General features: G+C 42.4%; 1 protein-coding gene across 4 annotated transcripts in view; it reads right to left on the reverse strand.

Annotated features, from left to right (window-relative positions):
- The window catches only part of FCHSD2 (FCH and double SH3 domains 2), a 119760-nt gene that overhangs the window by 27760 nt on the left and 70131 nt on the right, over positions 1-21869 (reverse strand). For all 4 annotated transcript variants that reach the window (XM_064411136.1, XM_064411137.1, XM_064411135.1 and 1 more), the window contains exons 9-10: positions 4000-4122; positions 208-303 (exon numbers count right to left, since the gene is read on the reverse strand). In XM_064411136.1, coding sequence (XP_064267206.1) covers positions 208-303; positions 4000-4122 — 219 coding nt within the window. The remainder of the gene's footprint in view (positions 1-207; positions 304-3999; positions 4123-21869) is intronic.

A 21869-nucleotide genomic window follows, 5' to 3' on the forward strand; every position in this document is an offset into this window, starting at 1 on the left:
CTCTTTTGTGGATGATCCAGAGTCTATTTGATGCTTTTTTTACCATCACCCTCCTCCTGCAACCAGGCCACTCTCCCTTTCTTTCCCAAAAATACCAGCACGAGGTTAAACCAGACTGGGATACCAGTGATTCTCTTCCCCATTTAGAACAATCTGCTTTAAAATAGAGCAAGACCAAGTAACTGCAGGGATTCACAGGGCTCTTACAGTGTCGCTGTCGCTGGGCTGGAACTGGAAAGGCTGAGGTTTGTGGAACACGGAGTTCTCCTGCAAGAACAGCTGGAGATTGTAATCCCGCACCACCTGAGGAAAGAAAAAGGTTTATTTAGGCTCCTTGTTTGGTGAACTGAAAAACAGCTGGAGAGCAAAACCAGCACAGTTTCCAATTGAGATTAAACCTGCAGCAGAAGTTTGGGTGCACCAGCACAGAATTGAGGACCTGAGCTGTTCAGAGGCACTGGCAGGACACACAGGGAGTGACAAGGACCTAAAATATCCCTGCCATTTACCTACAAAATGGGGGAAAAAACACCAGCCACAGAATAGACACCCTGTGGTGTCACTGCCATAAATATTTTTCCCTCCTCTTGTGGGTAATTTCCTGTGCACTGCTCTTTCTTGAGATGGAAAGTCTAAATTTGGCAGAAATTATTAATTGTGGGAGCTGAAAAGACTTATTTGGAGTAACGCACCCAAAATCAGTTACAAACTTCATCTCTCTTTATTAAATTGCTTTCAGAGAAAACTCTCCAAGCTTGCATTTTGCTGAAGCAAAACTCCTTCAGCTCCCAAATTTGTTTAATGATATGTTTCAGGCAGCATGACACAGATCCCTAAACAAACCTCTTATGTCACAATTTACACAGATTTACAAAGAAATACCCAGTGATTGCAAGATGAAAAAATAGGATCACTGGTTGAAGAACTCTCACAGAGCATTCACTGCCTCAATTGATGAAATTGCATCAAAATTATATCAATTTATTACCAAACTGGGGGTTTACATGTACAAAGGAGATAATAAAGATGGTATTTATCCAGAAATAGCAGCACTCTGCATGACCAAGAACTCTGTGCTGCATGGACAATGGGAAATAAAACTTGTTCTCTAATGCAGCAAAATGTTGATGCTTGTGCTGCTGAAATACTGAACTGTAAAAAATTAATCTCCAGTTAAAGAAAGTAAATAGTCCTCCAGGGCCAATAACACACTCATCTAAACCAGAAAAGTACATAATTACTGCTCCAATTTGAGCAGTTGAACATAAACACACTCAAATGGGGAGAAAACAGACAGGGATTTGCATCACGAATTCCCAGAAATAGAAATTCAGAAAATACTAAAGAAGGAAACATCTGCAGCTTCAGAGGATGCTCAGCCCTGATCTGGCATCAAAATAATTTAATTTAAGCAGCTATTCCATTGAATTGTCCTTTAGATCCATGTGAACACTGACCATAGCACACAACCCTGGGCCATGCCAAGTATGTGGAGCTATTTTAACTTCAATTAGGAAAACCCCCCCAAAACAAAGTTACTGAGGATGTGAACACCTCCACAGATATTTTTATGTGCTTTCCCCAGAAATCTGACTCCCCAGCAAATCAGTTCAAAGCAGAAAACTCATTTTTCCAACAGCACTCCTAGGAGATTTCCCCTCAAAGCCACAATAAGTGGTTAAAAATGAAAACAACTTTATCAGAACAGGAGGCTTGGGAGGATGTGCAAGCCCAGCACACGAAATCCTGCATTTGCACAAAATATTGGACAATTGATAAAAAAGAGAATAAAAAGACTCCAAAGCAACACTGTATCCTTGGGATTAAGCTGCAACTTTTCCAAATAGATTTCCTGTTATTCAGTAATTAAATCAATGTTCTTACACGGTTTCTTTCTGAAGGCAATGTCAATTGACAGGTTACAACAGACCTGAAATCAAACATTAAATACATCCCATATGCAGAAACAAGGCACAGTTAGAGATGTGCATAAAGGAAATTATTTGCCCTCTTACCAGAAAGCTCACAGAAATATTACTCAAAACAGCAAATGGAATTTCAGAAAATATTCCAAAGAAAATCAGATTTTTTTTTTCAAAAGAGCAGTGCAAGAAGTACAAGTCTAGAGTAAAACTGTTCAAGTAAAAACCCAGCATTTTATAGACAAAATCTGGGTTTTTTAGCTGTTTCCCTCAATCTGCATCACATGAGGTGACAGCCAGCCCTGCCCATCCAAGGAGCCATCCCTGGCACTTGTGGGAAGCATTTTGTGTCCTCCTAAAGCAAATACAATTTAATTCCATCCTGCAAACAGAAATGTAGTTCAGATGGAAGAGCAAAAAGATTCCTCCCAATGACCTGAAGTGTCTCTTCTAAGCAGAGCCTGCCAAGTTTGTACTGCAACCTAACAAAGAACAGGTGAAGCATTCAAAACCCCCAATAAATATTTAAAACCTCTGCTTTGATGACAGGTTTATTCTAAATTGCTAACAAATTTATTACATGTTTAACAACTCAAGCTGCCTTTGAGAGACACGGATGGGTTTTCGTGGAGAGAAAATGGTTTTTTCTGGGTTTTTTTTTTTTTTTTTTGGCTGATTAGTGCAACCTGTTATGGAAAGAAAGGATAAGCAAAGCCTGTGGAAAAAATCCATTAATTAACATATTCAGAGAAAAGCACACATCTTCAGCAGCAAAGCAACATGAATTTTTCTTCCCCACATTCCTGAAGCACAAGGAGAGAAGCAGATGGAGTTGTAGAAACCAGTTGTAAAAGCCCTGTTGAGACCTGCCAGCTGGATTTACACTTCTGTCCCTTCTCCAGGCATTGTGCCCATGGAGTAAAACACAAACACAACTCACACACACAGCCTGACTTGGTGGTTGTGTAAAATCAGCCAGACCTGGAGCTCTCTGAGGCACCCCGACCTCAGCACACACAAATATCTGAGGAAAGGATTCCTGCTCCAAGGAATGTTTGGATATGGCAGTTTAGAACTGGATCAAAGTCCCAACCAGGCAGCTCTCTGAGTGTTCTGAACACAAAGGATCTGATACAACAGTGAAAAATTAATTATGCAGACATTATACAGCAGCCTGTTTAGCTGAAAGATTCCAAGCCAGCATTTCAGGGGAAGGTATTTGAAGCAGACCTGAATAACACACCCCAAGGTAAATTATTGAAAGCCCTTCTACAACTGAAGAGAAAATGGTGTTTTGATTATTTTTACAGTTGCTGCCAAGTGAATTCAAAGCTGAGGGTGAAGCCCATTTTTCATACCCTCACTTTAGACCTCTGAAGGTGTGAGATCACTTGCTTGGAGGTAAATAAGGAATGTGTTAAATAAGCTTTTGCTCCAGATCTCTGTGTGAATGAGCTCTGTTTCTGGGTGGGTGGGTAAGGTAAAGGTAAAAAGGAATATTATGACTGCACCAAAGCAGCTTTTTCTGAGCTCAATGGCAATTTTTTTCCTTTCTTTTAGCCCAGCAGATGAATTATTTAAGTATCAAAATTACCCTGGAAGCGATCACGCCTCTCTCAGTCTGGCTGCTCGACAAAGCAAACAAACCACGTCTACAACAGGGCTCTAATTTGTTTGCTGTGTTTGCCACTCTTAATTCCAGGGAGAAAACAGCCTAATAGCTTGGATTTTATGTTGACAGACAATTATTAAGGAATGATCCAAGCAGTTTCCTGGGGCTTTGCTCCAGATTACACCCTGCAGAACCCTCAGCTGCAATTTCCCCTCCCAAACGTGCAGGGTGAGGAGAGCAGAGCATCTCTGGATGCAAATGCACTCAGGGGAAGGCAGCCTGGGTGCTAGAGGAAAAATGCTCCCCAAGAAAACTGTCTGGTGCCTTTAAACCTAACACCACTCAGCAGTAACCAAAAATAACAACATTTCAGTTTTGTCAAGATTTTGGAAGCGAATCTCGGGCCTGGGGATTTGTCCATGCTGCAAGGATTCAGTTACAAAGCATCATTCAGCTCAAACTTACCCTGCTGGAAGTCTCCAGTAAAAACTGGAATGTGTTTTGTACAGCTTGGCAAGTCTCTAGTTCAGTCCTGCTGAATGCCATTAAATAATCCTTAAGGTGATCATATATATTTCCATCAAGAGCCTGCACAAAGGAAAGAAATAAAGAAAATCAGGAAAAACACTAAGTAATTCTGTATACAATTCATCAGTATTCACCCAGGGACTTGCAAGATGCTCACACCAAATTTTTTTAGCAGATTTACACCTGTGAGGAGTGGACAGAAAGAGAAGTGGAAGAAGGACAAGTCTAGAGTAAGACTGCTCAAGTGAAAAGGAACTCAAACTGCATTTTGATACAATCACAGCCCCAGACTGGTTTGGGTGGGAAGGGACCTAGAGAATCCCTCACCCCTGGCAGGAGGAGTGCCAGTGCTGGGCTCCATTAGATGGCAGCACACAGCACTGCAACAACAGCCCGGCATCCCCATCCAGCTGCTCCCAGGGGCAGAGCAGCTCTGGAAAGGGAAAATGCTCAGGGAGATGTCACTGAGGCCAAGGAAAACCCAGAACTGCCAGGCCACGGGTGCTGCCAAGCAGAGTATTCCTCAGGGAGTGCCACCAGGACACTCAACAACTGGATGGGACACGTCCCCAGCTGTTTTGGGCACAGAGATACCAAATAAGGAACACAAATGTAGCAGTGACAGTGAAGTTCAAACCCCAAAGCTCTGTTGTGAGCAGAGCTGTAAAATCACATCACACAGGGCAGGTGACACAAGTTCTGTGTTAAATATCACTTTGAAAGTGATTGACAATGTCATTTAAATGGTTAACTCAGGATGTATTTAAATATATGTGATATAGACTTTTAAATAGGTTATATTTCACAGATAATCATTTCAACAGTGTATTCATGGAAACTCCATTCCATTCCAACACACTCAAGAATGTGCTTCTCTAAAAAATTGTATTTTATTATTTAAATAATTTTCAAAATTTGATGGGGGACAAAAGAGCAAAATTGTGCAGGACTTAAGGGATAGGTTTGCCCCTGAAAAATCAAGCCCAGTGTTTAAGGTGAGGAAAACAGACACAATGAATCAGACACAAATCCTGGAAGTGTTGGACAGGGTTTGGAGCAGCCTGGGATAGTGGAAGGTGTCCCTGCCCATTACAGGGGTGGAACTGGATGAGCTTTGCACGTTTTTACGTGAAACCATTGCACGTTTTTACGAAATCCCTCAGAAGTTAAGAAGAACAGAGGAGATCTTCCTTCTGCAAAACTTTTCCAGCAGCACACAGCCACCTTCAGTGAGGGATGCTTTGAGGGGATAATAAAATTGTGGGAGTGGAATTCTCACATCCAAACTCTGATGATACCCCAAACCCACTTCACACTACACAATTTTCTTCACCCTCCACTTTCCAAGTGTAAAGGAATTTTTAGCAGACTGTTTCCTCCAGCTTTACACATTAAACCTGACTCAGACTCAGTAGTTCTATGGCCATCATGAAGCCCAACCAGAGGCAAACTGGGAATTCCTTCCAAGCCCCCTCACTGTACCTGGTTCACTCAGGGGCTCATTCAGGCTGGGCTCGAGGGGTCAGAAGCCAGGGCAGCCCCTGGAGGCCCTGCCCCAGGAAGGAAACAGCTATAGGATGGGAAACAGCTGGGAAACAGCTATGGGATAACTGGGAAACAGCTATAGGATAACTGCCCCAGTCTCCTGCCAGTGTGTCAGCTCCACCAAACCCTCTGTTACACAGAATTTTTAAAAATTCTTATTTCAAGAGTTATGTAATGCCAGCTTAGAGCCAATTGAGGAAAACATCAGGGAACTCCCAGCAGCAAATCCACAGAAAGCATGGAGCCATACACAGGTTCGGTTCTTGCTTGTGCTGCTGGGGGCACAGCTTTGCTGGGATTCACAGGATTTGAACATTCCCTGTGCTTTTAGCCCTGAAGGACACACGAGTGCCAGAGTCACCACCCCATTCCAGGCCCAACAGCAGCTCAGCCCTGTGCTCACTGAGAATACAAATGATGGCTAAAATTGCCAAGACTGCCTGTGCTCTCCCTGGGGGACCCACGGGGAGCCTGAGACTCCCCCAAAACAGAACTGTCAACTTTTATCTGTTCCTAAAGCTTTTCAGCTCAAACACCAGGGCTGGAGTGCAACTCTGCTAAGAAATGTGAAGAAATAATTTCAGTTTGGCAAGGCAATTCCAAGTGCTCAGCTTGCAAAGCAGCTGTGATTTTTTTCATCCCACGATGCCATAAAAGAGAATTTCACAGCTCCATATTAAACCCAAATGTTGTTTTTATGTCAAACCCCACAGGAAGGGCTCGTGTCATTACATTTCAGTCTTAAATGCTGAGCTCTGCCTTGGGTTTTGACACTCTGGGTGCTCTGCAGAGCCAGTGGAGAGAAGTTGGTGTTTGTGTGTTGTGATTGATCCCTTTCCAAGATAGATGGCTAAAATAGGTCAGCTGAAAGGCAGGATGCCAAGAGCCTATTCCTCTTCACTGACCGTAAATAGTGCCCCCACAATTAGCTCACACAGCCACGCCAGGCACACACAGCCCAGCCCCACACGTGTTCATTCCCTCCAATTATCATCCACGCAGCACTGGGGAGTAATTCATGTCCAGCTGCAGCCTGCAGCTCAAGGAATTGCAAAAAAAAAAAAGAAAAAAGGGAAAAATATTAACTTCATTATCTCCCTTCTCCTCTTGCAACGACCACAGCTCTGCTGAGATGCCAGACACCCCCCCAGTGTGATATAAAAAATAAAGATATTTAAGAAAAAACATCAGAGCAAAGTGTGGCAAAACATTAGGGAGCACACGGGTCTGTCAGCATGTGAGAACTGCACTACAGCCTGGCTCCTTTCATTAATTAAAGCAGTTTCAATATGATGAAGTTCTTAAATACCAATGAGAGCTGCCAGAACTGAAGTTCTGAAAGTCACTGCAATATCACACAGGCAGGGCTGAGAAAGCAGCTACAACACAGGCTAAAAAGCACAGAAGAGGTGACATCCCATCAGCCACAGCATCAGAGAGCTGGCTGGTTCCAGCCTTGCAATAATAATGGATTTATGCTTTCTATAAAATGGTAATTATTACATCGAGCTGGATGTGTTCATGTTAAAACAAAAGACTTGACTTGCTGAACTGTGGGATATAAATTAACATTCACGTGGGGTTTTATCAGCTGAATCTCATTCACTTATAAACACTCTGACCCAAACCACTGAACATCACAGGTTTTGAAAGGAAAAGTCTTTTCAAAATTTCTCATCACACAACTTGAAGGGGAAACTGGGAAAAAAAAAAGAAAATCAAAAAACCCAACACCCATTATTCCTCTACAATGGCTTTTGTTCTCTTTCTGACTCTCCAGAGAGCACTAAATCACTTACTGTATTACAATCCCACTGAAAAATCTGTCTTTTTGTCAACTTCAAAAGGAAATCAAGGTTTTTTTTAAAAAAAAACAGATCTGGCATCAAACCCAAGATAATACGAAGTTAAGTAGCACAAAATTGCAATTTCCAAGGATAGGAAAAAGTCACTGTTTTTTCTGAAATAATTTCTTTACAGCAGAATTGCCATACTAAAGGTACAAAACTACTTCCCCTGTGTCCGAGCTTGAGAAGCTAAAAGCTGGAATTAGGGCTGAGAAGAGCTGAAGCTGTTAATAAAAACAATGGATACACAACAAAATTAAAGCCTATTTTTAGAAGAAAATCTATATATTAAACCAATACAATTATATACAGAGTGAATGGGACAAGAACACTGTTCTGATTTCAACATCCAAGTTTCGTGGATAACTTTGAGAGTTTTTCCCAGAAACAAAACTTCAGTGCCAGCTCAGATAATTTTCAGGAGGGCTTTTGTTGTGTCAAGAGATGATACCAAACATTTTGGGAATTTAGCTTTAATCATTCCACATTCTATGAAAATTCCCTCAAAAGCAAATATGTAAATGAAAGTATTTAAGCTATTATTAGGACATTTGGTTGCCTTTGGGAGGTTGTTACTCATTTAAAATAACATACAATGCATAACAGTCTCTGTGTAGAATTTTCATCTTCATTTCTGTGATTATGAGGTCTCTTCATGAAAACATTTACAGGTCTCAGCCACACTCCACTTAAAAATTATCATTTCAATATCTTGGAAAAGACAGAGAACAAGCTGAACTACTCTGTATTTTTTATTTAAAAAGCAAACAGAAATTAAAAATGGAAACACTCTGCCCCACACAATGCAGAGTTGTGTGAAGCCACCAAGGCGAGTTTTCCCCGTTGTCCCATTTATTCCTGAAATATTCCTGGTATTCATGTTGTCTTGCACAGAAACTCCTCAAATCTGTGCTGAAGCTCTGGGTAATAATTTTACACTTTAAATTCAGGTGTTCAAACTAAACCTCTCATTTAACCACCAGGCACCAAAACCAGTGCTAGGCTAAAAACCCTCAATTAAAGGCACACTTGTGAAGCCATGTGGGTTTCACTGACTAATTCACACCAGTCTCATCTGAATCACCACTGCCTAGAAATAATTTGATATTTGCAAACACACATTTATGTTTTTATGCATTTTAAACTCCCTCACCCCACGCCTGTGACAAGAACCATCATCCTCGAACTAGGGGTGGAATGGGATTATCTTTAAGGTTCCCTGCAACTCAAACCATCCTATGTCTATTTGAGATTAAGTTTTTATTTCAGAACACCCATCCTTCCCCAAGCTGATGCCACCCAGCAGTTTTTGAGGGCAGATTTTGCCACTGAAATCCTTGGCAAAGGCTCCCCGAGCTGCCACCGCTGGGCCGGAAACAATAGAACTGATGTGGAAGGCAAGGAATTTCCTTACATGGGTGGAGGAACAGCACAAAATTAGAGCTGACCCTCCCCTGCATGGGCTGCAGCCTGAAAACAGAAAGATAAGGGAAAGAAACGAGCTGAACAAAAATCATTGTGTCTGTGGAGTGGTGACTTCTCTCTGGAGTCAATGGGACTGCATCCCGGTAATGTGACTTATTTTCCTGTTCAGCCCCCAAACCAAAAGGGAGATCTGTATCATAGATTCCACTCTCTGTTTTACAATTATATGTATGTGACTATAATTATATTAAAAATGAAAATTCAATTCTTTTACCACCCTACTTTTATTTGCATTAAACTCCCTGTTTTATCTATCCCTGCTCTACTTTGCTTTGAAAACCACTTGGAATCCATTAAGAACAGGGACTTGAGTTCTCATCCTTGATTGTCTGTAGTATTACTCAAAACTCTTCCTCACTTAAAATTAAAAGCCCAACAATCTGAATGGCAGAACAAACATGCTGAGTGAAACTTTTTGAGTGCTTGTGCTTGAAACTCCTGCCTCCACTTCACTAAATAAACAGAGTGATCTCACGGATGGCACAGTCTGGAATTTTCAGCTGAATGATTCTGGTAAATGAGACTCCACTGAGGGTTTTAATTTTTATGTGTCAGAAAATATAAAATTAATATTAAAAGGAAAGGTTGATGTACAGACAATAATAACTGGTCAACAGGTATTCTTAGAATTAAAGCATCAACTTCAATCTTCTCTAGGGTGAGAAGAGACGTCTCTGTATTTTAGCCCAAAGAGAGCAACAAATCTCCTTTTATCTGACAGTGAAGGATAAAGCATTTTAAAAACTCATCTGAAACTCAGAACAAAGTCAAGAGCCCGGATCAGCTGGATTTGCCACACTCAGCACTATTCAGAGCTGTGAAATGGAACAGCACTTCCCAAGGACGTGAGGAGGAGAAGGAAGGAAGGTCAGGAAAACCCATCCTTTCTAGGTAAGAGATCCATTCCACAGTCTTTTTCCTTTAAAAATGCTGATTCCTGGCATCAGTTTCTCCTAATACACAAGAAAAGCTGCTTATTTTTCCTTTTTAACTCTTCCATCCCTGCAGCATTTGTCTCTGCTGAAATCCCTTCCCCTCCCTCAATGTAGAAGTAAATCAGGGCTGTGTTTGTCAACAAAACACAACACCTGAGTCTGAATTCCCAACAAAACCCAGCTCAAAGCCCCAGCGGTGTCCCTGAACAACCTGTCTGGAGCAACTGGAGCTGCTGGCATCCAGCATTCCCAGAGATCCTGCGGGAACAACTGCACCCTGCCAAAGCTCATCAGGGATTTCAGGGCTGCAGCCTGACTTCCAAATGACAGGAAGCTGCTGCCCAGCCTGCCCTTTGCAGGCTCCTTCTTGGGGAAAAATCCTGGTTTTCTGCTGAGCTGTGCAAGTAGAGAAAGCTGCTAGGAAAAGCTGAGGGCAAACCCCAACTCTCTTCTTTGATCAAGAGTGAGAGCTGCACTTCCTCAGCCTGCAGGAAGAGCACCTAAGTTCTGGCTCTGTAAAATCAGGATTTCAGGTTAACAAAAATCGCATCCAGAGCAATGCAGGGCTAATCTAAGGCTGTAAAATTATCTGTATCTCAGGATGATCTTACACATCCAAAGGCTGTATTGACAAGTCTGCTTTAGTGAGGTCCAGAAGTAACTCACTCTTGAAGTATCACTAGCTAGTTCTGCCTGGGAATATCTGAAATCCAGTGCCTGGAGCACTGATCCAGACCCAGAGTCTTTAGCACAGGAAAGACATGGACCTGTTATAGCAGGCCCAGAGGATCCCAGCAGGTCTGAGTGAAGAAGGGTTTAAGAGTCTCCACAAAAAGATCCTCTCTGGCTTCTGCTCCTTGTGTTGAACTTCCACAGAAAGTTATTTTAAGGAATTTTTATAACTGTGTCCCTGTCCTGTTGCTGTCAGGCTAATTCATTTCTCCTGTTTCTTTTTGGTTTCCCCAAATCCACATCCTGCCTGACCACGTGCTATTCTGGAGTGCATTTGCTCAACCCAGCACAAGATATTCCAGATGAAGAGCAGAGATACATGAAAACCTGGGAATAAATCCAGCAGACCACGAGGTAGGAAGAGAATATGATGATAGGAATAGAAAGTGCCTCTTTAACTCGACAAGGTTTGATGAAATTCAGAGTTTCCTCTTCTCCACACCCTGCAGGAGCTCTCACCACGGCAAACAGGGGAACAATGGACACTGGAAGACCACAAGAGCCCCAAGTTCCTTTCAGCTGGGTGCCCATGAACACACTCTGCACTTTCCCTTACCCCAGAGCTTTGTGTTTTCTGCTGTCAGGAGTTTGGGGCTTGTTTGCAAGTTCTTTGTTTGCTCTCATTAGTCACTTGATGATTGTTCTGCACATCATTTTGTTCCTTTACAATCTCGCCAGGGTCATTGTTTTTACTGACAAAACCTTTGTTGTTGGGGCTGCAGCCTCCTCTGAGCACAGAAAAATATGGAACAGCCACCAACAGATGCCTGTCACCCTCCCCCAAAGAAGGAAAAAGTCCCTTTAAAACAAGAATTATTGATAATAACAAGATAAAAATAATTGATAACAACAAGATTTGCTTCCACCATCTCATGGCAGTGCCCTGCAGTTGTCACATTTCAGGATGAAGGTCCTGTAGGGGAACACAGACATGGAAGGAAATGCCCTTTCTAATTCCTTTAATTGCCACAAGGCTGACAGCAGTGAGAGTTACCTGGTGGAGGCAGCACTAAATTACCACTCCAGGGTTAAAGGAGAACTCCACTGAAATCAGTGAGAACACCCTGACCTGAGACTGCCAGAAACATGGAAAACCAGATCCTCAAATTCTACCATGTAAGGCTTAAAAAACTCTGGAAGATAAAAACAGATTCTAGGAATATCTAGGAATACATTCCCCAAAAGTATCTCCCAAGACTTCTTGGAGCTAGTTTGCTTTTTCTTGCACAGCTCTGGAATAAATCCCAGGGGGATTCCACTTTTGACAGGATGAATTTTTAATAAACTGCATCTTTGCTTTTGTACTTCCTCATTCTTGAGGGGGAAAAAAAAAAGTTCTGGCTCAAATCCAACATTTGGAAGACAACTTTGTGACAGAGCTGTCACCATGATGATTATCTTTGCATCTGGAGAGTACAGAGTGCTCTACACTGCTCATGCCAGTAATAACTGGCTTCCTTCACGTGGAAAAATGTGCACTTAAATCCTTCAGCACTCTGACACCATTTCTGCTCCTCAAGGATTCTTCTGCTGACCACAAGACCATCGTCATCGTCACAAAATGTCTGAGGGACAGCAGTGGGGTGTGTGCTCTGTCTGGAAATTTTAGTTCTTCTTACCCAAAAATATATTATTTTGCTGCTCAGCTCAACAAATATTTTGATATTTTGACATGATCTGGAAGGTAAGGTAAAGAAATGCACTTTGCTCAGGAACAGACCAGAGGTGATTATTTTTACCTCCTACAAAACCAAATCTCACATGGAGAACCAGCCCTGGGAACTCCTCCTTACAGAATTCCATCCAGATTTATCAGGATAAATCCATAGGAACTCTCATGCTACAGGAGAATCATCCCTGACTCAGACACAAGCTTGGATAAATCCAAATCTTTTCTGTATTACAACAACACAAGCTAAGGGAGAGAAACCTTAAACTGACACAGATGTGCAGATGAAAATGTATTTCACAACAAATCCCAATGTTTCTTAATAAATATTTTCCTTATAATATTTTCTTTAAGCTATTTTCCTAATATGTTCTTTAAAAAAATTAAGAATCAAGCATTTCCTTAAAAATACTTCTCTGGAAGATAAAATGCATTAAAAAGGAGTAAAAAAAAATAAATTAGATACTGAGCATAAACATTTCTCAGGAGCTTGTGTTTACTCTTTTGCACCCTTGCAGGTTTTTTTAACCACCTATTTTGCTGGGTTTAGGTTTTAATTCAGCTGATTCAATCTCTGTATTATCATTTTCATTAACTTCTTCAGATAAATCTCTTCAACAAAACCTTTTCTGCCCCAGCACAGGCTGTTGTTCTCAACTGCTCCTTGGATTTATCATTTCCATCTCCTTTTTCTCTATGAGGGTTTAAAATCACCTATATTCAGTGACCAGGCTATTCAAAAGCTGCTCACAGAGTAGGTTCAGGGATGGAAATGTCCCAGTATTAAAAATTCCAATAATTTAATATATCCCCAAGCCTTTCAGGTTGTTATCATGCCTAAGAGATACAACCTGCAGCTTGATGTGGTCCAGCAAATGTAACACTGCTCTCTCTCACCCAGAACACGAGTGGTCTTGTCAGGATATTCTGAATATTCAGGCATTTTCTAACTCAAACTACAAATTCAATTAAATTTTATGCTAATATATTAACCAATTCAGCAATATGAAAAGGGCAGAGTGTATCTGACACAGGGAACTACGTTCCTGAACAGGTATCCTACAAAAGGACCACTCTGCCAGTCACACTAAAATGCAAGGACCAAATCCAACAGAACTATTTCAAGGAATTTTTGTAATCTGCACCAATGTGTTCTTATAAGGAAAATGGCCCAGAGTCACAGCACTGTGATTATTTGCAGTAATTATGGAATCACAGAACAATGACAGCATTTATCTCCCACAATAAAGGAAAAATCATGGTGGGGGTAATGCCAAAGGTATGGCAGCTGCAGTGCAGCAGGAAGATTAATCCTGGGTTCCCAAACCCCACTTGGGAATTCTGGGTGCCAATTATGCTTTATTCCTTCTAAGAGTCCATTCTCAATTATCTCCAGGGGAATCACACTAACAATTTATGCCTGCACTCCTTGTAAGCACCAGTGGGTGAGGACAAAGATAATTTGAGCCTGAAGTCCATAATTAAAAATATTGTGGAAGGTTTTTCCCTTTCACAAACAGGTTCCACCCACCCCCATCCCAAAGTATTCCTGAACAAGGATTGATGGAATCACCAGTTGTGCCATTTTCTCCAGAAGCTGAAAGGATTTTCTAATCTTCTACTGTTTGACAGGACAGTGATGGGTAACAAAAATCAACAGAAGAATGAACAAAAATGGGATCTAGTGCTGTTAAATCTTTTAATTAAATCACTTCTGAAGTGTTGCCTGATTGGGAATACCTAAATATACTTTGGTCTCCTGACAGTATTTGTTGAACATAACTGCATTAAAGTTAAGCTCCTTTTCAAACTTATTTCAGCCCTGTAGGATTAATACTCAAACCTTTTTAAAAACTCCTTAATTTCACAGTGCCACTGCTCAGAGGCCCTCCTGACACTGAGCAGGAGACTGAAATCCCACAGGAAGAGACATCCCAAGGATCTGGCAGGGCTTGGATTTCTTTGATACAAGGCTGTCTTCAGTGCTTAGTCTTTGCTATTAAATAAATTGAGCCTTTCAGCAAAGTTAATTCACTGAATGCTCCAATATCCCCTTTTAAATTAGAAATGGGGCTCCCACACCCAGCCAGAGAGAAGGGCCTGTGCTCAGTGGGAATGCTGAGACACAGAATCCAGGGATCTGGATCTGAAGTCACACATGAATATCATAAAAATACACTGAAATAATTCAGCTGAAGGAACTGAGACTGAATCCAACTGGATGAGCTGCCCAGTGAGAACAGCAAAGCCTGACAGAGGTGGATCAGCTATTAAAAAATGTTGAATTCTTTGGGTATGCACAGAGCCACAAATATCTATTAACATTTTATGTAGGAAAAAAGGTATTTCTTAGATTTGCCATCTTCTTTTTATGCACTTTTTTTTCTTGGAATTCTCCAAGAATTTAAAACTCCACTCAAAAGAAGCTTATCCCTAAGAAAATTCAGGCACCCAAATCCCAGAATACTGTCATAATTCCTCCTAACATTTTTTTTTAAATTTTCATTTTGAATCATTTTTAGCTCCCCATGACTTTTATGTGAGATTAAAAGCCTTGAACCCAAGCACTGAAACTTTCCCTAAGTTTTAAAAATTCCATGAGGATTTTTAAGAAGGCCCTCATGGAAGCTGGAAGGTGCTGCTGGATGCCCTGGACAATGCCGGTGCCACGATGAAAATGCATGGAAAAGTTCTTGCCATTATCCATGAGCAACACTGGCAATACCAGAGGGAGATTAATTCCTTTAATTAGCATTCCAATCCTACAAGCAACTACCTTAGGGCTTTGATAATTTGTAAAACATTATAAACTAATATCCCCCTTCAGCTGGATGACACCATTCCACAAGTCAGCCATCAGGAATGAGGGATTTAAGGAAGCCACTGGTAGGGAATGTTTGCTTCCCTCCACACCAAGGGTAGACCAAAGCTTTTTAAGCAGAGATGACAACTTGAACAGATGGGAATTTTATTTTTGGGGATCAAACCTGCAGGTAGGGAGACAAATCACACTGGAGCATTCCCACTCCTCCTCCTCCTCCTCTTTGCATGACTGAGCTTCTGGGCCAGCTTTACAATCCATTATCTCCTCAGCAATTTGTAAAAACTAAATAGGAATTTTCAGCTGCAGGAAGGGATTCCAAGGCAAGGAAGTTTTCTGAAGACTGTGCAAAAACCAGAGCTCAGGCAGCTCTTGTCCACACAGGGAATTAGCAGCTCCTCAACCTCCAGCCATCCCAAAACACCTGCACTGTCTCCAAACAGGGCAGAGCTTTGGAAACTGAAAGAATAAAGAACCCCTCAAAATCTGACAGCTGGGCCCTATGAAACCCTCAAAGATCTGTGAAAACTCCTCTCATGTCTGCCTCCCTCTCGGCAAGACAGCTGTAGATTAGAAACCGTTTTACCATTTTCCCATAACGATTTCTGGGATTTAATTAAACTTCAAATTCAGTGTGACATTTTCCATCTCACACTTATTGGCCTTGTGCTATTTTGGGCCTCATCTCCTTGTTATAATTCTTCTGCTGCTTTCATTAGTGAAGTCACTCAGAAATGTTTTGTCCTGCCACTGACGACAGAAGATGAGTCACAGAATCACAGGATGGGTTGGTGGGAAGAGACCTTAAAATCATCTTATTCCACCCCTGCCATGGCAGGGACACCTTCCACTGTCCCAGGCTGCTCCAAGCCCATCCAGCCTGGTCTTGGGCACTGCCAGGGATCCAGGGGCAGCCACAGCTGCTCTGGGCACCCTGTGCCAGGGCCTGCCCACCCTGCCAGGGAACAATTCCTAATTCCCAATATCCCATCCATCCCTGCCCTCAGGCAGTGGGAGCCATTCCCTGTGTCCTGTCCCTCCATCCCTTGTCCCCTGTCCCTCTCCAGCTCTCCTGGAGCCCCTTTAGGCAATGGAGGGGGCTCTGAGGTCTCCACATTTTCAGTAACTTTTACATTTTAATATCTCTTTTAACAGGACAAAACCTGTGCACACACATTCAATTTTAAGAATAATCCACGAGGTTTCCCCCCCGGTTTCAATGGAAACACATCCATTCCAGGTAACTCACTGAAACATTGGGTGGTTCTGAGTAACAGCAGGAAAAAAAAAGTAACTTTTCCCTACTTCTTCAATTCTCCCAGTGGAGCTGCTAGAAACAAAACCCTCAAGCAAACAAAACCCTGCGAAGGATCCGTTTGAGATGCTTTTCCCCATGAACCCTAGAGCAGGAATGCTGCCCGTTTCTGGTGAAAGCACGGCTGCCCCACCTGCCTCCCAAACTGAGCAGCCCAGGTGCTTCCTGAGCTCCAAGGCTGCTGTCTGGCACAGGGAGCTATTTTGGGAGCTGCTCTCATTGTGTTACAGCGTCGCTTTGAAACAAGGTGGCAGTTTCATTTCCTGCTCACAATGAGCGGGTTTATGACAGCTCACCAAAATATCTCGAAGCACCATTCAAATCCTAAACAGTTTCTACGTAAGATCATCAAATGAAAAAAAAAAAAAAAAAAAAACAAAAAAAGAAAGAAAGAAAAAGAAAAAAAAGGGTCTAGGTTTTCTGCTACCTTCCTCAAACATATTTCTCCCAGATTCCTTTCAAGTAACTCCTTCCCAATCCTAATCCTTACACTGCCTTCCTTCCTGGTGCCTTCTTTCTAGCAGGGGTTTTTCAATTTTTGTTTCTCTTTTTGGCTTTCCAGACATTTTCCTTGTTGTACATTCAGCTCAAATCCCTGATTTCATCCCTGATCATTCTGCCCCTCTGCCCCTGAGCCCAGGTGAGAGCCCAGCTGCAGAGCTGCCCCAGCCCTGGGGACACAGCAGCAGCACCTGGAGCTGCTGGAGAGAGCCCAGAGGAGGCCCCGGAGCTGCTCCAGGGCTGGAGCCAGGCTGGGAGAGCTCCCCTGGAGAGGAGAAGGCTCCAGGGAGAGCTGGAGAGGGACTGGGGACAAGGCATGGAGGGACAGGACAAGGGGGAATACCTTTCTTTCATAAGCATCTGTAAAATCACACTGCTCTTTCACAATCAACCCTTTTCTTAAGTTATTTCTGTGAAAACACCGAAGGAAACCTCACTGAAAATCAATCATATTGTCAAGAAATAATTTATTTCACCATGAAATAATGGCCATTGTTTTAAGATAATTAAGTTGCACTGAGTTCCATATTAGACTTTGCCATGCTGCTTTCACACTGCACTGCCCAGCCATGGAGGAATAAACACCTGGATCCCTGAAATAAATGGACTTCTTTGGGTCAAATGCTTTACCAAGGGATTCATTTGTGACTGAAACACGAGGTGGGACAAACTGACTGTCACCAGGCCAATGTGACCATCACATTTTCTCATCCTCACAACAGAAGCAGTTGTGACTCAGCCTCACTCCTGTGCCTCAAGGTCGTGTGGAAAGTCTGCGTGATGAGCAACATTGTTTTTCAGGGGGTGAACGGTGGATTTGAAACTGAAAATCCATATTTTATCCATGAAAAATTAAAAATATAATTGGAAATGTAAGAATTGGGGGGCAGAGGGCAGGGACGGATGGGATTTTGGGAAGGAATTCCTCCCTGGGAGGGTGGGCAGGACCTGGCACAGGGTGCCCAGAGCAGCTGTGGCTGCCCCTGGATCCCTGGCAGTGCCCAAGGCCAGGCTGGACAGGGCTTGGAGCCACCTGGGACAGTGGGAGGTGTCCCTGCCATGGCAGGGGGTGGGAATGCCTTTTTTAAGTCCCTTCTAACCCAAACCATCCTGTGATTCTATGACATACATACACCACAGTTACTGGTGCAAATGCCATTAACTGTTAAGGCAAACAAACCTTTCTTGCTTGTGGTTTTACCAAAATTAACATCAAAAGTTGCATTTCCAGTGCAAATCCTCTTTTCTCTTCCCTGCAAACATTAACTCACAGTCAGCTGGAATCCAAGTGCAATATTCCATGGACTGTGAACAGCTAAAATTCTCTACGGCACTTCCCAGGTATCAGCTGGGAATGTGAGAGATGAGCATTTAAGAAAAACACTGAACAAGAGACCACAATTAATGATCTCATCATTTATGTGGATGCAGAACTACACCACAACCTGGAATTCATTTCCCCCAGGTTTGATGTGCACATCAACACAGAGACAGATGTCCCTGGATGGGTAAACAGCGTGGGACCAGGATCAGCTGCTGTGGGACCACAAGGAGCATCTTCTGGAACACTGGGATCACGGGCTGAGCACGATCCCTCCAGCCACCCCCCTCTGTGGGAACGACCATGAGGAGGCCAAGCACACTCATGGACTGCCTGGGAAGGAAAGTTCCTGTGCCCATCTGATGCTGGAGATAATGCCATCCACGGCTGCCTGAATTGGGATTACAAAATATTTGTGGCTGGCAGCTGACAAGGAAAGGAAGTGAAACAATAGTTCTTTCACTTGCACAAGTCCCCCCTGCATTTTTAAGGGAGTTTTACAGGATCTTTAAAGAATTGGTAGCACTGAAATAATAAAAGAGATTTATAGAAGAACATGGAAATCTCTGGTGACTTCAGAATTACTTTATCTTAATGCTATTTTTTCGTTGAGGGCCAGACTCTCCATTTTGACAAAGGAATCCCCTGGGTGCTTCTAAATCATTCCAGAAAGTTTGAAACAATACCATGGACGTAAATTGATTTCTTACAGTGATAATATTGGCTCTGCTTGTTCCAGAGGCTACAGAAATATGTGCTGATGCAAATGATACCCTTTTATTTCTGCAGGACACAGCAGTGCTGGGCTAACATTCCTGAGCCAATTTAGGAATTTCAGCTACTGTGTCAACTTATTTTTCAATTCAGACAGAGCCACCAGGGGAAAGAACCCTTTGCCACACACATCTTATTAATTTCAGGACATAAAGCAAATTATTAACTGGAAGCCACCAAGTCCTCAATTTGGGGTCATTTTTACAAACACTGCCAGCTCCAGCTGAATCTCATTTGTGCAAGTCATGTTTGGAGCCTGCATTTCCATTTGTTTTAAATGATCATTGAAAGTGCATGGGAAAAGTGATGGATGACTGTGCTGAAAACAGAGAACTCAACACAGCTTCACAAAAACTCCCAACCATTCCAACAAATGAAAACCAGGGCTCACCAGAACATGAAGGTTCCAGCACTGCTGGAACTCGTGCAGTGACTCCACTTAATTGCAGAATGAAAACAAAACCAGAAAGCAGAAAGTTAAATCCCAAGGAGAACCTCCTTAGCAAAAAATGCTGTTTGAAGGAATGATAAGAGTAATTCAGGTTTAAAAGGGAGATATTGGTTCAACCTCTGCCCTCAGAGCAGGGTCAAGTACACCAGGTTGCTCATTCCTTGGAGGTCAGCCAGATCTCTTTCTCTATCAGAGTCCTTAAAAACAGGCAAGGGTGTGGAAAAGCCACACTTCACCTGTAATTTTATAAATCAACCTCTCAAATTAACAAAGCTCTGCTGTAACTTGTGTTGTTACTGTCACCCACACCTGAGCAAAGGGCTGTTGCAGGGAAATGATGTAACCAAGTTTTTATTCAAACCTGCCAAATCATCACAAGAACTCTGATCAAGAACAAGAGCCAAATTACACAACTGCACTTCCTTGTGTCAAGCAAACTGGAAAGTACAGAAAAAACCAGAAAAGCAGCCTGATCATTACAACAGGATAAAAGAAACCACCAAAACCACAAAGACAAAGCACCAGCTTTTGACACTGTTCTCCCTCAAACACCAAAGCCCACACGAGCAATGACATGAAATATTTCCTTTTGAAAGAACTTAGTTTAGAAATACCTGCTGCTACTGCCTGCTGCCTTCTCCAGAATTTTTGTGTGCTCATAAAAAATGCAGCACCACCTGTAAGCTGCTCCTCAGGGTGCCCAGAGAGGCTGTGGCTGCCCCTGCATCCCTGGAATTCCTCCAGGCCAGGATGGAGCAGCCTGGGATAGTGGAAGGTGTTGGAACTGGATGGTCTTTGAGGTCCCTTCCAACCCAAACCATCCTGTGATTTCGAAATGGAGGTTTTTGTTCCCTCTTTCTTTCTCTCTTTAAATAATCTCAGAAGTGTTTAAAGTGTCCAGCACACCTGCTTTTCTTTTTTTATGTCAACATTTCCTCATAGTAAGTTGCTGTGTGAAGTCATTCTCTGAGATGGTTCATGAGGGGAACTTACACAATTAAGCACACAGCATTAAAAATTATAAAGTTTCTAAAAGGATGAATAATAAAACAGTCCTAATTTGACTTCAAACATCATCTTGGACTTCCTTCTGACCTCAGTTTAAAGTAAAAAACTAAGCACCAGGCAGACAACTTATTTTTAAATGGTTTTGGTATGTACTTTCACATTCAGGTGGTGGCAACTCTTCCTAAGCAGCTTGTCAGGAAACTGGCAAAGAATAAAACATTACCAGGCTTTATTTATTCAGTGCTTTGAGGGGTTTTAATTTCACTGTAGAGATTGAAATGGACATAAAGGACAGATAAAAGGCAAGGCAAAAGGATTCAAATCTTTTCTGAACAGAGACCTAGAATGGCTTTGCTCCTTATGAAGTGGTGTAATTGGAAAACTAGGAAGGCACAGTAGGAACAATTCTTCAATCTACTGAAAAAGCTGGAAGCAATTTGTATTTTCTTTCCAAGTATCCCTGTTTAGTCTGTGATGGCTTTCACAGTTACAAACACAGCAGAGCCGATCACTTTCTCTTCTCTGCAAAAAAAATGTTGCAAAATAAAGTTACATACTCTGAATCACTGAAAACAAGCAGGAGCTGTATGCACCAGGAACACTGGTATGAAAACCCCCCTTTTGCTGCCTGTCACAGGAAAGCAAACAAGGCCACAAGGTGGATTTGTGATTCATTTGTCACAGGACAGCACCACAGCAGCATTCCAGAGCCAGACACAAGAACAAACCCAGCAGCAGCTTCCTCTTGGGAGCAGCCCAAGGTGCCTCAGCCCAGCTCACATCACTCTTTCCCAACAGGCTGGAAATCCCTCCTGCAGGCACAAACCAACACTGTGGCTGCAAAATATCTCCACCCCTCCTTTCTCCAGCACCAACACAGCCTTTTATTGGATTTCACTGCTCCAAAGCACTGAAGATCCATTCTCCAGGCTGGCTGTGCAGGAACTCCACCTGTCTGCTCTGCTGAGCTCAGCTCACACACGATGCCAGGACCAACCCTTGATGTCCACATCCAACAATAAACACTCCATGGTTCTATTTTATGCCAAGTAAGACACATTTTAACCTACTGAAATAAAAGGTAATTTAATATAAGGAGAAAACAGATGGGAAAAGGCAGCTGAGCTTTTAACTCATTATTTATCAATGCAGCCATGTCAGAGCTAGAGGAAAATCTCATGTTTTCCAGGGAAGTGAGCACTGCCTGCACATGCAGATGGTGCACAGGGATGGTTTGAGAGGGCAATGCCACAACTCCAACCCAAAGGCAGGTCATGGCCAGTGTAAAAAATTCAGACAGAAACTCCCACAGATGACAGGTTTGATTTGCAGCCTTGCAAGAAGCTTGGATTGATGTAAAAATAAAAGTACACAGACATTAAGCAGAAAAATTATAGACTTAT

Source organism: Passer domesticus, chromosome 2 (genome assembly GCF_036417665.1).
Source record: "Passer domesticus isolate bPasDom1 chromosome 2, bPasDom1.hap1, whole genome shotgun sequence".
Lineage (NCBI taxonomy): Eukaryota > Metazoa > Chordata > Aves > Passeriformes > Passeridae > Passer > Passer domesticus.